This window comes from Podarcis pityusensis, assembly GCF_964106645.2.
Source record: "Podarcis pityusensis genome assembly, chromosome: 9".
Classification (NCBI taxonomy): Eukaryota; Metazoa; Chordata; class Lepidosauria; order Squamata; family Lacertidae; genus Podarcis; species Podarcis pityusensis.
This window is the reverse complement of record NC_138034.1, coordinates 57,208,899-57,225,217: the sequence shown is the minus strand read 5'-3', so window position 1 is coordinate 57,225,217 and position 16,319 is coordinate 57,208,899. Positions and strand designations below refer to the sequence as shown.

At 45.5% G+C, this 16,319-nt stretch overlaps 1 protein-coding gene across 1 annotated transcript in view; it reads right to left on the bottom strand.

Annotated features, from left to right (window-relative positions):
• Positions 1–787: 787 nt before the first annotated feature.
• Positions 788–16,319, bottom strand: part of LOC308486004 (uncharacterized protein) — a 32,152-nt gene continuing 16,620 nt past the window's right edge. Inside the window, exons 8-18 of the mRNA XM_081022229.1 lie at positions 15,084–15,222; positions 14,712–14,721; positions 9,886–10,188; positions 7,820–7,921; positions 7,378–7,519; positions 7,030–7,117; positions 6,191–6,410; positions 3,991–4,251; positions 2,914–3,049; positions 1,631–1,769; positions 788–1,139 (exon numbers count right to left, since the gene is read on the bottom strand). Of these exons, the coding sequence (XP_080878355.1) occupies positions 1,106–1,139; positions 1,631–1,769; positions 2,914–3,049; positions 3,991–4,251; positions 6,191–6,410; positions 7,030–7,117; positions 7,378–7,519; positions 7,820–7,921; positions 9,886–10,188; positions 14,712–14,721; positions 15,084–15,222 (1,574 nt within the window). The 3' untranslated portion in view covers positions 788–1,105. The remainder of the gene's footprint in view (positions 1,140–1,630; positions 1,770–2,913; positions 3,050–3,990; positions 4,252–6,190; positions 6,411–7,029; positions 7,118–7,377; positions 7,520–7,819; positions 7,922–9,885; positions 10,189–14,711; positions 14,722–15,083; positions 15,223–16,319) is intronic.

Sequence of the window (16,319 nt, the reverse complement as noted above, 5' to 3'; positions counted from 1 at the left end):
TGCATTGGGGGGTGGTGGTCTTAAACCCTCCCCATATATTGTGCTAGTATTAATCCAATAAATGGGAAGCTTGGCATTTTTAAAGAGGGCGCTGCTAAACTTGCCTGCCTTCACTTTGCTATGCTCAGGGACGAGCCTGTTTTGGATACTGGATTCTGAAGAATGGGGGACTTCTTGCTGCAGGGCCTTTTCCAGAATTTTTGATAAGACAGAGTACGCAGTTGAAGTAGCCCAGATCAGAGTCCATTTCTCCTGTCAATATTCAATCCTCGTAGACTGAAGTTCTCAAATTGCAGTGGGTGATGTCATAGCAACTGCTTTACAAGAAGCCAGATTTGAAATCGAAACCATCAACTTACCCCTATTATGAGAGTTGTAGCCACTCTGGTTCAGGTGCCATTTCAATATGACATCATAGCTGCATTTTTTTTAAAAAAAGTAAGCTAGTGGGGCAAAGGGGAGACTGCGCTCTGGAGCTCCTGCCACCTGCTATTTCGGGGAGGGGGTACACCTGGCCCCCTGCATAACCCATTTGGCCCCAAGTTTGAAAGCATCTTAGCCACAGACCTGCAAACACTAGCTTCTGTAAGCTGGCAAAAGCTGATCTGTTTCATCTAAAACAAAACCCTTGACATGTCCTGACCTGCAACAAGAGAGTAGCTATTTTTTTACTGGTAGCATGCCTTTCCCACTCTCCACTTAATTCAGTCCAGGTTTGAAATAACACCCTCCAAACTTGCATGCTATAACCTGGATTCATTTAAGAAAAGGGGACAACGCAGCTGTATGCCTATGTAGGAAAAAGGTTTTAATCATATTCTTCTACTCAGGTTAATACGTCCCAATTGCAGGATATTTTAGAACAAAAAGACACTACTTGAGTTCAGTCTAACAGCAGTCAACAAACTGTTTAACTGCAGAGATTTCTGGCACTTAGTGATACAGTAAGACATGAACAGATACTAGCTGTGTCTACGATCAGCGTTTTGTTCACATTGTCAAGAGCAGGTGATGCTTCTAACTGGAACAGCTTTTCCTAAATCATTTTTGACCAACGCATCCTGAATTACTGTTGCACCGAGTTGAACTGCGGTGGAAGTTTTCTTCAGGCTTCTTGAAACTTCAGGACACTTCGGATGCTGCAAGAGTGAAAGCAAAGAGCTCAGATCATGAATTTGATTTGTACTGTCAAACTTGATTTGATCTTATTTAAGAAAACTGGTACAGTATCATGCAGCCTTCTGCAACATGGTGCCACCATTGGTCACACTGATCCTATGGGCAAGGCTTCGAGTAGGAGAGACGCTATTCACTCCTGATGATCATGGGGGCACTGGGGCAGCCACTACAAAACATCACAGGGTTGTTTTGAGGAAAAGAAGACTGCTATATGTTGGCAGGATAAAGGGAGAGAGAAACTTACCAAGGAAAAAGAAATCTTTCTCAATGGTTGCTTTTACAATAAATATGCACCCTCCTGTCCCAAAACATACAATTTAGGTAACTAAAAGGTAACTTCTGAGTAGACATATATGGGGCTGTGCTGTCAGAGATGCTGTCATTCTAAAATCTGTCCCAGCACACAATATATAAAAAGTAAACTTGTTGACAAACAGCAGACAGTACCTACCTCTTTCCAGCATGCATGAGTTCAAAAGCTTCATTAATTTTGTTAAACGGTAAAGTGTGAGTCACAAATTCATCCACTTTTATCTTTTTGGACATGTATTCCGCTACCAGCTTCGGAACACTCTCCACACTCTTCCAACCTGTTAGAAAATGAAATTATTGTGTACCAAATGTGATGTGACACAGCAAGATGGATGAAGCAGCATTACAACAGTAGTACAGTGGTACCTCAGGTTACATACGCTTCAGGTTACAGACTCTGCTAACCCAGAAATAGTGCTTCAGGTTAAGAACTTTGCTTCAGGATGAGAACAGAAATTGTGCTCCGGTGGCGCGGCAGGAGCAGGAGGCCCCATTAGCTAAAGTGGTGCTTCAGGTTAAGAACAGTTTCAGGTTAAGTATGGACCTCCGGAACGAATTAGGTACTTAACCCGAGGTACCACTGTATCTGTGTCAGACAAGGAAATCTTAATGATGCAAGCCTGAAAGAAAACTCTCTTTTCTCTCTCTCTAAGCTAGAAAGGGAGAGTTGTCTCTTGGCTATCCTTGGCATGCTATATTACTGCATTTGTAGTGTGGCTGCAGCAGCAATAAGAAACCTGGAGCCTTTCAGATGTTGCTGGCATGGCCAATGGTCAAGAAAGACTGGAGTTGTAGGGCAGCAAAATCCGGAAGACCACAGGTTCAGCACTCTATGGTGCAGCAGCCTTGGGATTGTCTGTGCACAATACTGAACTGACTACCTGAAATTTGCAGGGCAGTAACAAGCTACCTGCATTAAAATTGCAGCAGACACAGGAATGCTCTCATGTAAGAGCCGGACGTTTGACTTTCAGGTTTGCAAACCAGAACACCTACTTCCGGGTTTGCGACGTTTGAGTTCCAAGTTGTTCGTGAACTAAGCTCTTCGAAAACCAAGGTATGACTGCATGTATAACTTAAAGATACCCTTTACTAATGAAGATAATCATCCAGAAGATACTTAGGAACGTATTGCGTTAAGAAAAATTGTGGAATCTCCTCTAGGCTTTTTCTAAGCAAAAAGTCTACATGGGCAAGTGCAATGTGTCCTTTTAAAAATGGGATATTCTGTTTTGGATTGGCGTATAAGACTGGAACACATGTCTCTTGCAATTTTGATGTCCTCTCTTAATGTCCTGATATATACATGAAAGGGTTATGCCACAAGTTTGCTAGCCTTTTAAGATTCATGGGAAATGCACAAGAACATATTGTGACTGTCCAATGTAAGACAGGTTCATAAACACCCCAGCAAAGTTATACCTCCAAAGGCAGTCCCTTTCCATGTTCGTCCAGTGACTAGCTGGAATGGACGGGTGGCAATTTCTTGACCGGAAGCAGCAACACCAACTATGACACTCACTCCCCAACCTTTGTGGCATGCTTCCAAGGCTGCTCTCTGTGGGACATGAAAGAAAGAAGGAGCAAGTGATACAAACAAAAGAAGTGGATAGGTGGAAGAGAAGCATAGTTCAGTAGCAGAGCACATGCAGACAATCCCAGGTTCAATCCTAGCATCTTCAGGTAGCAGGAGATGGGAAAGAGCTGCTGCCAAGGTAAACAATGCAGAGCTTGATGGACCAGTGGTCTGACTTGGGATAAGGCAACTTCTGGGTGACGCTGTGGGTTTAACCACAGAGCCTAGGACTTGCCGATCAGAAGGTCGGCGGTTTGAATCCCTGCAACAGGGTGAGCTCCCGTTGCTCGGTCCCAGCTCCTGCCAACCTAGCAGTTCGAAAGCATGTCTTTTTTTTTTTTAAAAAGAAAGCATGTCAAAGTGCAAGTAGATAAATAGGTACCGCTCTGGCAGGAAGGTAAACAGCGTTTCTGTGTGCTGCTCTGGTTCGCCAGAAGCGGCTTAGTCATGCTGGCCACATGATCCGGAAGCTGTAAGCTGGCTCCCTCGTCCAATAAAGCGAGATGAGTGCCGCAACCCCAGAATCGGCCACGACTGGACCTAATGATCAGGGGTCCCTTTACCTTTAATGTTCCTGGAGAGATGCTCCAGGAAACAGTATATTTAGAAGGAATGATTGGTAGGCTGCTCAAGAGATCACCAGTTGCAAATATTTAGAGATGCAAATCCAGAACTGGCTATGGATATTGGCTATGGCATCTAAATGCAACCTTCATGGCTGCAGATCAGCACAGAGTACTGGCAGAGGCTTCCCAGTTCTGGAGATGGCGTTGATGGATGCTGGTCTGACTAGACAAAACAGGCCTTCACCAGGCATTTCTGATGACTTTCATTATGCCTTGGCTCCCATCCATGCCCCCCCCCCTCGCCACATTCCAGGCTCCGCGCACCCTAGGGTGCTACCTATGGACAGACACACTTACCATGACACCAACGTTACCGATGCACTCAAATGAGTAATCTACTCCTCCATCTGTCAACTCCACCAGGACCTCCTGAATGGGCTTCTCAAAGTCCTTGGGGCTGATGCACTCTGTGGCCCCAAATTCCTTGGCTTTTGCAAATTTGTCCTTGTTGAGGTCAATCCCGATGATCCGGGATGCACCTGCCACCTTGCAGCCCATGATTACTGCTAGCCCAACTCCACCCAAGCCAAAGACAGCACAAGTAGAGCCAGGCTCCACCTGAAAGAAAGAACACTCACTTGAAGGAGAACAGTTCTTAACATCGAAAAAATAACAGCTCTGTCTGCTGCAATAAACCAGCCTCTGGCAAATGGCTCGTTGAGCTGAGTTAAGTCTGCTCTTAGAATTAACAGCCATCCTACTTTGAACTAGTAACACAAGCTAAAATCATTGCTTGCCTGTCACTGCCCATCTCAGATAAGGAAGACACATGCCTGATAGTTAACTCTTTATTGGCTAGAGAAATACAGCAGCTCCCCCAGTGCTCTGGATACACATTCTCACACACCTGCAGCCTCTAAGCAGCAGTCCACAGGTCTGAGCCCTATGGAGCAACTGCAGCAACAGTGGGGACTCTCCTCCAGCTTATATACCCTCCCCTTGACGGATTGCATGCCCACAGCCTGAGACTTCTCCTGCATGGAAGTCACTGCTGCTCTTCCCTTTTCAAGCCCCTCCTGGTTCTAGGGGACAGCAGGGTGGGAGAAGGTGGGGAGTCTACTGACCTGTCCTTCATCTGAGCTGTACCTTCTTCCCACACGCCTGCCTTCGCCTTGAACTGCCCCGACTCCCCCTGGCTCCTGCCTTGTGGACTGTGCCAAACCCCATAAATCACTGGTCCACTCTCCTGGGTCACTCCCCAGCCCCCTGCCCTGCCTCTGCCACACACTCTTCAGAGCCCTGCCAGTCCATGACACTGGCTCTTCTAACTCACTGGTTGGATCTCCAGCCCCACGGGCTTAATTAGGCATGCAAGGTCTTTTTCGTCAAGCCATACTTAATGCCAGGGTGGTGGGTTTGAGCCCCACATTGGGCAAAAGGTTCCTGTTGGACTAGGTGACCCTCATGGTCCTTTCCAACTTTACAATTGTATGATTCTATACCCACCAGCTGTCAGATGTGGGGTAAGTAAAGACGTCAGAGGGCCGAAAGGGGGCATGCTGACACAGCCAATTAACTGCCCTGTGCACAGTGCTTTGCAAGCCCTGGTGGTCAGCTGATCAGACCCAAATCACAATTGCAAGCAAATGTTACTAACAGTGGTCTCTGCCAAACTGGTGCAAGTGAGCAGATGAGGGCTAAAACCCTTTTCCTCCCCAATGAAGTCTCCCAAGGGGGCGGGGGGGGGGGAATTAGGTTTAAGGGAAGGTTCTGCCGCTTAATTTGTTTTATGAGCTGTTTGCACTGCAAGGAGTGGCAGAAGCAGCAATGGCATGGAGGTGAAAGGCAGTTCATCAGCACCCCAGCAAAGTTATACTGTACCTCCAAAGGTTTAACTTAACTCCTGTTTAAACAAGCTGTGCTTCTAACTTTCAGGACAGGGATGTGGAGCCACAGCTCGGGTATGGGGCGGGGGCGGGAGGGCTGTAACTTCCTGTACTATATTTTCTCTGTTGTGTGTGGATTATATGGCTGGGAGTGGCGGCCGAGACCATATAACACAGGTCCTGAAAGATCTTCATAGGTTCCCAGTACGTTTCCGAGCACAATTCAAAGTGTTGGTGCTGACCTTTAAAGCCCTAAACAGCCTCGGTCCAGTATACCTGAAGGAGCGTCTTCACCCCCATCACCCAGCCCAGACACTGAGGTCCAGCGCTGAGGCGGTTTCCTTGCTGCGAGAAGTGAAGTTACAGGGAACCAGGCAGAGGGCCTTCTCGGTAGTGGCACCTGCCCTGTGGAATGCCCTCCCAGCAAATGTCAAGGCAATAAACAACTATTTTACTTTTAAAAGACAACTGAAGGTGGCCCTGTTTAGGGAAGTTTTTAATGTCTGATGCTGTATTGTTTTTGATATTCAGTTGGAAGCCGCCCAGAGTGGCTGGGGAAACCCAGCCAGATGGGCAGGGTATAAATAATAAATTATTATTATTATTATTATATAACGCTACTCTGTGCTCAAGAGTCAGAAAAAAATCAACAGGAAGTCAGGGACCCCAACCTTTGCAGTGTTCAAGGCTGCTCCATAGCCTGTAGAAACCCCACATCCCAGCAAGCAGACTTTGTCCAAGGGAGCAGAAGCATCTATTTTCGCCAGAGAAATGTCTGCAACAACAGTGTACTCCGAGAAAGTGCTTGTCCCCATGAAGTGGAGAACCTGCTTTCCTTTACACGTGAACCTACTGGTACCATCGGGCATCACTCCTTTTCCTTGGGTGACTCTGCAGAATAAAATCAGAACAGACGTGTTGTTTAGAGAGCACGTATGGTCACACCAAAAAGCAACAGGCCCATCAGAAAAAAGAAAAAAAAATCATATTGGGGCCATACCCATATTAAGCCAACCAGAATATAGTTTCGGGTGCTTTGCAAGACTTGACAATCAGCTGATCGCTGCTGCTTTATGGTGCCTGCAGACTCTCTTGGCTGAGCCAGGTCTTTTCAATGCCACATGTGGCATCACATGTAAAGCAGGTGGGTGTGGTTTGGCCAAAATGGCCTTGCAGGCCAAATGGGGAGATCTGCCACACCTTATTACGTTTCTGCCTATGTGCCAGAGAAATTGAGAAAGGGATACAGTCTCTGTCATTCTACACAAAGCAAGAGACTTCTCCAGATGCCAAGCTCTCTGCAAAGCTCAAAGAATTTGGAAAGAATTTGCGAAGCTTAAATAACTTGCACTTTGTTCTGGGCAACTGGGAGCTGGCGATCACATAGAAATTAGTGTGTGCTTTTGGCCATCTGGCTGTTGCATTTGTGAACCTCTGGCACTGAAGTCCGTGCTCTGTATGACAAAGGAAAAGATTGGGGGAGGGGGAAGAAGGGGAGAAAAGGACCAACCTTATTTTCTGGCAGAGATTAGTTTTAGGGTTTAAACAAAACTTGCATTCTCCACATTGTGGGATGTACAAAGGGATTACTGTGTCTCCTGGAAAATACAAAGAGTTGGTTTTTTATTTTTTAAAAAATGTTTCCAATACTGTTAACTGATAAAAAGCACAGTGTGTTAAAACTAGATGTTCCATTAGAGCATGACATACTAATAATTTTATACAAGTGGCGTGTTTTGTGCTCCCGAATTGTTCCAAGGCAACTTCTGATGCAAAGCAATGGAAATATTTCTGCTGAAGGGTTGGCCGAACTACGATGAGCCTTAGGGTCCTTGCATCTTAAGCAGAATCCCCTTACCTGGTTTGAATTTGGTCACTCCTTCCCCAACACTCTCCACAATCCCTGCTCCTTCATGGCCAAGGATAACAGGAAAACTCCCTTCAGGGTCAGCACCACTTAGAGTATAGGCATCCGTGTGACAAACAGCAGTGGCAATGATCTACAAAGTCATGAAGAACAATCAGATTCAGCAGATTATTCGACAGGCATTGTGTTTTCAGGGCACTGGAGTTGTAGGGCAGCTGAGGGAGAGGCGGCAGGCGGACAGCAGGCAAACACTGTGCTGCCCGAAATGGCAGCGTGGGTCTTGCGCCTGTGCTTCCCCCTCAGCCGCCCTACAGTGGCGAACTGCGTGGAAGCTCCCTGCCCCCAGGGTGTCCACGCGGCTAGCTATGCCTCTGGGTCAAATATCCTAGTCCCTAATGGTTTAGGGCAAGCAATGTTGCAACTATTTCATTACCTTGATACGAACTTCATGAGCTTTAGGTGGTCCAACTTCCACCTCCTCAACGGACAGTGGTTTACCCGCTTCCCAGGCAACAGCTGCCTTGCATTTGATAACCTAAATAAGAAATGGAAACAGTGCACAGCAAGCTTGTATAATGAGCTTCGTTCCTTAGAGGCTGAAGTCACACACTACAGACGCTTCAGAGATGACACCCTGTCGGAACTGGGGGAGCTCAAACTGGACCTTTGCTGGTTAACAGATTGTCAAACAGCTCTCAGAGCTGCTTGTGTAGGCATTTGTGATGGTGGGGGCACCCTATTTGTTTACTTGCATCATTTACAGGCTGCCCCATGGCTAAAAAAGTTATCTCATTGGCTCACATGAAAATAAAAGCAGTTGAAAAATGCGAGCGCAAAAGCTACGGTCTATGAAAGGCCAAACAATGCTAGCATCTGTAGAACCTGAGAGATGAGGCAAAATATACAGGCACAGTTCCTCTCATTTCCATGAAGCAATAGGCCTTCCATGTTTTACCTTTTTCTCCCGCCCATCCCAGGGGAAATTCCTGCAAATACCCAGGCAAGTAGCAGTGATGAGAAGGTCTACCTCCTCAATATGTTTGAACAATAAGTGAAAACTACAGCAAGTTACTAACCCGATAGAAATCAACTCAATGTAATTTGGTGATTATTGAACGTAATCCTGTTTGCTACAAATGGAAGTGGTTGGTACATTTTATCACCTACAGCAGATGGCAACTACATACTGGGCAAGTATTATGAGGCAACCTATTGGTTTTTCTTAATATAATTTATATAATGCAATTCAATTCTTAGCATTTGTTACTAAAAATGTAAAGATAAAACTGATAATGGCTCCTATTATTAGTGTGCCCAAATCCTCTATGCAAAATAGCAACAGATAAACAAAACTCCCAGTGTCACTGAAAAGAAACGCATGCTATTTGTCCTGTGTTGCATGGCTGCAATGTCCTAATTGACCAATTAAGAGTGCAAGAAGAGTAAATGAACTTGTTATACAACTTGTTCATTCCTTCAGTGACAACCTCTTATTAAGCACAAACACTACTGCCATGGATGTTTTAACTTTATTTATTGTATATCCATATTGTACACTTTTGTAATAGAAAAAGTATGTAAAAACTGTAGCAGTAGTGTTCCTGCTAAACATAAGGTTAATGTGTGTTTATGCCAAGGGACCAGTCACAGAAAATTTAACCAGCCCTAAAACTGGTTAGTTTCTCACAGAGCAAAGTTCACAAAGATCATATGCCAAGTAAAATATTTGCATTCTTCAATTTCCCCTTCAGATAGGGAATTTCAAGAGTGAAATATGGAAAAGGTATTAGTAAATGATTTACATATTCTGCATAAAAGGGTTTTGGAAATAACAGTCAAAATGAAGTTTTTATAGGAGGTACTAGTTAGAATCTGGTACAGTGTATTACATGATATGTGTAGCGTAAGAGCAACGCAAAGACTAGTTTTATAACTTATGTAGGCTAAAGGAATCCGGACCATAACGTGGGCCGCCGCCGGAGCCCTAGCGGTTAATCTGTGCCAGTCGCTTTCCCCTGCGTTTTTGTCCCATCTTGACGAATTTCCCTGGGGCGCACCTCTGCAAGTTTACCCCCGAGAGCAAGGGCCGTTGACTTAAGTGGAGCTTACTTCCGAGTAGAGTGCGCACTGGGGCGCGACCTCCAAGTTGGTGCCTTTCTGCCGGCGCCTCGTCGGAAGTAACGAAAACACAAAGGGCGCCCGGGAGCCTAGCTACGCCTCTGCTCGCCCGTTGCAAAAGGCTCTCCCCCCGCCCCCAGACCCCTAAATTGACCCCGACTCGGAAGCTTTCCAAGTTCAGACGTGGGCTTGCAATCCTGCGCGCTTCCCTGGGAGGAAGCCCCACCGAGCGCCGACGAGGAAGCACGCTCGGCCTGCAAGGGAAAAAGCAGCGGCGCGCTCCTTCGCCGTGCCGCGTTGCCTCCCGTTTCCTTTGCACCCGCAGGAGGGGAAAGGCGCCCGCGCTGCTTCCCCGGGGAATGTTCGACGGCTCCAACTTACCCCGCTCGCCATCAGCCGCGCTGCTCCGCCGCCGGCAAGTGCCCCTTTCTCGCCGTCCGCGAAGCAGCTGCCGAGCGACTTGGGGGCATGCGCGCTCCTTCGAGAGCCGCCCTCCAAGCAGGGGCGGGCCGAGGAAATAGGGCGCTGCTCCCTCGTCTCGCTCGTCTTCTTAGGGAGAATTGCAGTGCCCTCTGTCGAAGGATGCTCGTTCAGGATGAATTCCGCTTCAGGAGGCTGCGATTGCAAGCGCAGCTCCTTAGGAGGCGGGGGAAGTCCTGCAGAAATCTGTGGGGCTCGAGCAAACGTTTAGGAAGAATCACCGAAAGGGTAGAGTTGGAAGGGACCACAAAGGTGAAAGGATGACCACAAGGATCATGTAGTCCCAACTCCCCTGCAGTACAGGAATCTTTTCCCCAACGCAGAGCTTGAACCCACGACCCTGAGGTGAAGAGTCTCGTGCTCTCTTGAGCTATCGGGCTGCAAGGTTATTGTCGTTTTGTGGTTATGAATATCTAGGCCTCGGCTTTTCACTTTGGTATTTTCCCTCACAACTCTTGTTTCCATCTGGCCCCTCAACTGACACATCCATGACAGGATTTTGAAACTGGCTAAACTGTCGGAACAGTCAGAAGTACAACCAGAGCAGCTTGGAGATTCAGAGGCAGATTTGTTCCCCAGTAGCTGGACTAGGCCATGGGAGTACAGTGGTACCTTGGGTTACATACGCTTCAGGTTACATATGCTTCAGGTTACAGACTCCGCTAACCCAGAAATATTACCTCAGGTTAAGAAGTTTGCTTCAGGATAAGAACAGAAATTGTGCTCCAGTGGCGCGACAGCAGTGGGAGGCCCCATTAGCTAAAGTGGTGCTTCAGGTTAAGAACAGTTTCAGGTTAAGAACGGACCTCTGGAACAAATTAAGTACTTAAAATACGAGGTACCACTGTATTTTTAGGGACGCGGGTGGCGCTGTGGGTAAAGCCTCAGCGCCTAGGACTTGCCGATCGTCAGGTCGGCGGTTCGAATCCCCGCGGCAGGGTGCGCTCCCGTCACTCGGTCCCAGCGCCTGCCAACCTAGCAGTTCGAAAGCACTCCCGGGTGCAAGTAGATAAATAGGGACCGCTTACTAGCGGGAAGGTAAACGGTGTTTCCGTGTGCTGCGCTGGCTCGCCAGATGCAGCTTGTCACGCTGGCCACGTGACCCGGAAGTGTCTTCGGACAGTGCTGGCCCCCGGCCTCTTAAGCGAGATGGGCGCACAACCCCAGAGTCGGACACGACTGGCCCGTGCGGGCAGGGGTACCTTTACCTTAACCTTACCACTGTATTTGGTTCCATTGGAGGTCTGGAGAATTTGGCCTGAGGTTGACTTCGAGGCTGTTGTAAGCAACTGCGTCTCTTAAATCTTCAGAAACTGTCAGCAAACATCTTCAAGGCCCCAGTGTAAATACCAGTATTCCCTCATGTACATAATATCCCCCTTAATACACTAACAATCTTCATTCATCCTGTCCAGTGTTGGTGTTCATCTCACTCCTAAGCTTACTATACTAGCTACTAGGTTGTTTTGAAAGCATCCCGAGTGAATTGGTGTCGGCGGAATATTAAGGAAGCGTAGATACCTACACCTGTGTTTATACAAAGTGACACCTACACAATCCAGCAGCCCTTAGTTTTCCTTGCTAATGGATGAGGCCTGAATGTCTTTACTTCCAGCTCTCAAAGAGTCCCAGGGCAACTCACAGTTAGACACTGGTGGTTTTTGGAGTGGGTGGGAGTGGAGCAGGCTCCCTATAGCTACTCCTGGTAGTTAGTCCTAGATAGAACAGTAATCTGAGGTAGTGTGGGAAATTAAAATGTAGACTAGATCCAGCTGTCTGGTGCTGCTTGGGGAAATGGTTAAAGCAGGTTTCAGTAGTAAATCCTGCCAAGGCAGCTAGGTGTTCACGTTGGCCCCAAATGCTACAATAACTCTGCCTAGTTACAGAAGTCATATTTCCACTTAATGAACCATGCCTCAACTTTTGGAGAAATATTATTTTGGCATAGAACTTCCTAAAGGCCAAAAGTATATTGTTATAGGATTGTGGTGGTTGAGGTAGCTTGATTGTCACTTTTGGAATTCCCTCTCAGCCAGTAGGTTTATATCCGTAAAACTGGATTCTTTAGAAAGAGAGACTGCTAAAGGGTGAAACCATTATCTGTGGAGTTAATGGCTGCAAACCAAGTTTGTAGTATCTCTTTACATGACTAAAAAATACAGTGGTACCTCGGGTTACAGGCGCTTCAGGTTACAGACGCTTCAGGTTACAGACTCCGCTAACCCAGAAATAGTACCTCGGGTTAAGAACTTTGATTCAGGATGAGAACAGAAATCGTGCAGCGGCGGCGGGAGGCCCCATTAGCTAAAGTGGTACCTCAGGTTAAGAACAGTTTCAAGTTAAGAACGGACCTCCAGAACAAATTAAGTTCTTAATGCGAGGTACCACTATATAGGTGATGGTTCCCACAGAAACTACTAATAGCAATACTTCCAGAAGGTGGGTTAAAAGGGTTAGAATCTTCCCTTCTCCTCTGGTTAAAAGAGATATCATTGGTGTGCAAAGGATAGCAATAGTCCTGGACCAGTCTTGTCTTGAAGTGGGTTAGGAAGAGACAGAGAGGTTTACCTGACTTGCTCTCTGTGCTGAATCCAAAACTATGGCATCGCGGGGCTAAAAACCTAATGGAGGAGCAAATTATGTTAATGTGTTAATGTTGTGAGTCTTATGCTCAAACTGCCTTTGTTTGTAAGTAAAACCATATATCACAAATACACTATCTCCAGTGATCTTCATTCCAAGAAAATGAGCTACCACCACAAAACCTCTTGCTGCTTGGAGATTGGAGTAACAATATTATTCACGTGAATTATTATGTCATTCCATCTTTTTAAAGTTGCCACCTTTTCCCAGGCAGAGTTATTCCACCTTTAACAGCCTCATGTAATTTGGAAATTCAACTCTGCAGTTTTTCTGATCACTTTTCTTTTGTCAGGAAAAGATGCTCCCATTGGATTTGTGTTTCTTGTGTGCCTATTAAATACACAGAGGCTTTTACCAAAAAAAAAAAGGGGGGGGGGAGAAGAGCTAACCTAAATCTTCATGTTATTTCTGATGAATATGGAATATAGAACCAAAATGCAGTTGGCTGTTACTTAAGCTTGGGTATGAGAACATGTCCTGTGCTATGAAAGTTTTAAAATGGCATAAAATTACCATATATTATAATATCAGTTTACTTATTTATTTCTCTGACATCTACTAGTGTTAAAATAACCATAAAATCAAGTTCTTGATTTTTATTTTCAGGATGAAATATTGAGCTTCAGAATCCATACGAAGAAAAAGTTAACGGTAGGTGGCACTATAACATTCTAGATAAATTATATTTCAGTCACTGCAGTGTTATGGCTTTTAGGCTTCCTGAGTTTAGAAAACCTTTCTGTGTTTTGTGTTGTCTGCTGAGGAACTCTTTGCAACTACCACATAAACTCTGAAAATTGCAAAAGATTCTGGGGTGTGTGCTAGGGTGCTCACAACTCTCCTGGGGAGCTAGCTCTACCCATCTCACTCTTCCATTGTCTCCCGAGACAGACGGATGCCAACAGTAGACCCTGGAAGGGTAGAGCAATAGCGGTGAGCAATTAAATGTCTACCACTGCTGTTCTTCTCAGTGAGGAGCCTCTGATAGCCTTTACCTTGGGAAGAATATAATACTGACTTCCAGTAGATTTGTAATGAGAAATGAGTCTTAAGCACTAGGTGTCCGCTTCATATTTAAACCTATGCAGTATAGCAATTTGCCTCCCGGGTGGCGCTGTGGGTTAAACCACAGAGCCTAGGACTTGCCGATCAGAAGGTCGGCGGTTCGAATCCCTGTTGCTCGGTCCCTGCTCCTGCCAACCTAGCAGTTCGAAAGCACCTCAAAGTGCAAGTAGATAAATAGGTACCGCTCCGGCGGGAAGGTAAACGGCGTTTCTGTGTGCTGCTCTGGTTCACCAGAAGCGGCTGAGTCATGCTGGCCACATGACCTGGAAGCTGTATGCCGGCTCCCTCAGCCAATAGAGCGAGATGAGCGCCGCAACCCCAGAGTTGGCCACGACTGGACCTAATGGTCAGGGGTCCCTTTACCTTTACCTTTAATGCTGCTAGTCTACAATTCCCATCACCCCTGATTGTTGGCCATGCCAGTTGGTCCTTCTTAACCCCTTGACAGGGGCCTAATTTTGCTCAGCTGTTTGTTGCAAACAAGCCAGCAACACTTTGAGAATCAGTTTGGTAGGGATGTCAGAAGCTGGTTTGGTTATACTGAGAGGAGTTTAGAAGTGGTACTATGGAAAAAAAACACACAAAATGCCATCACCCTGAAGTGAGGAACTTATTGCAAATGTTTTATTGTGACATCAGATTAAATCTATTGTTTTCACACGATAGCTTTAACAGAAAAGTGATTTTGTACACAAGTGACCCTACACATTTAGAAATGTGATGTGCCAACACAATATTCATATGTAGATATTAATTCATGAGTGACACAACACAACAGGAATTGTCAGTTTTAATAGGGACCTGACAGTACAGGAACTAAAAAAGTTGCTCTAAAGTATTACAGCTATGGCTTAGAGATGTTGAATTCTATGCTCATGTATCACAAAGAAATGCTTTTACAAACAATGTCCAAGGGGATACATTAATCAGAAGTCAGTGGGGCAGATTTGAATAAAGATCACATTTTGTTGGGCTTCTAGTCCTCCGGCGTTTGTACTGGGTTCTTAATAAACCAATACAGTTCGGTTGCTGCAAAACAGGTAAAAAGCAAGAGGGGGAAATGTATGTGTTCATTAGCAAAAGGGACTATACTAAGCATCTGTTACTGGCCTATTTCTGGTGATGCAGTTAGGCTGGTTGCACACCAGGGGTTTAGTAGGTAGAGCAGTTGTTTTGCAGGTTCAATCCCCAGCAGCCCCATCCTTTATATGCCCAGCTGAAGAGGGCACAGAGTCCTCTCCCCAAGACTGCTGATTCCTTATGTGTCTGTGGTGCTGTTTTTGCTAAATAAGCAACAAAACTTAAGAGTGCGACCATAGGAAATAAAGGGAGTGATACACATGTATGTGTGAATTTGCCCCAAGAGTTTCGGGTTTGTTGTAATGCCTTACCTTTTCCCTTGACGCATAAGATCAAATGCTTCGTTGATTTTATCAAAAGGCAAAGTATAAGATACAAGTGCATCCAGGCTGAATTTCCCTGCCATGTAATCCAACACCAGGTTTGGTACAGAATCCACACCCTTCCAGCCTGTGAGGGGGGAAAACAAACAGATTCAAAACTGAATTCCTGATTTTTTTTATATGACACTGTTCGCAAATATGCCAGCATGTTGACTGGGAGATGTCGTACAACAAACCTGTTTTCCCCAAAGACCAGATTTATTGTGTAAGGAAAACTATATGGAAATGCACAGAAAAGTGTGGGATCAAGCTTGCTCTGACACATTATCATTTAACCTCCCTGCAAAAAAATCAGAATGAACGATTTTAAAAAAGCAAGTCATCATGAACTGCCCCCCAACTGCATGGATGATCTGAATGCCTGAATGTTGTTGTGCCAATTTTTCCTCCTGTTTCACCACCCACTTTCCCAGCTCCTGGGGCACACTGCGCATGGGCCCACACTCTAGAATGATGTCGAAACAGGTTTTCATTTATTTCTCAAAAGTGGAACAGGCTGTTCCATTTAACATCCACCAGATATTTGGATTCCAGAAATGGGAGGCAATTCAATAAAAACATTCCAGCTGTTATGTTCTTTGAGGTTGGCTCAGAAAGAAATATCATCCAGATCTGGGAACATTTGAGCAATTGACAATAAATCACAATTATTTTGTACTAATTGCTTTGGCTGCCTTAAAATCCGCAAAACAATTGAATGATTAGTAGGAATTACTGGGACTAAGGCATTTTCTAGTACGGTGGGACAGTAACTAAAATCTGTGTGGCCCCATTCCCCATTAACTTTCTATTTAGTACAAGTCTTGTTGCCTTTCTATTTAGTGTCTCCTTTGCTTAAGAAATCTCTAATGCTCCAGTGAGAGTTTATGTAATCTGAGATAATTCTTTTACTTTCAAAAGACCTTTAAAAGCCACTGAGAAAAAAGCTTGCATGCTCTAGAATGTGCCATCGATGTGCCACTCTTCTGAGACTTCATTCTCTTAAGTCAGGGGTCACCAACCTTTCTGGTGTAGTGGGAAGATTTGGGATCTTGTGAAAGTGACGTGGGCACCACTTACAAAATGCATGCTGTGGAGTGTGGTGCATCACAAAATGACTGCTTTGGGTGTGTGATGTAATGAATGCCACATCAAAAAGAGCAGAAAAAAAGACATAGGGCCACA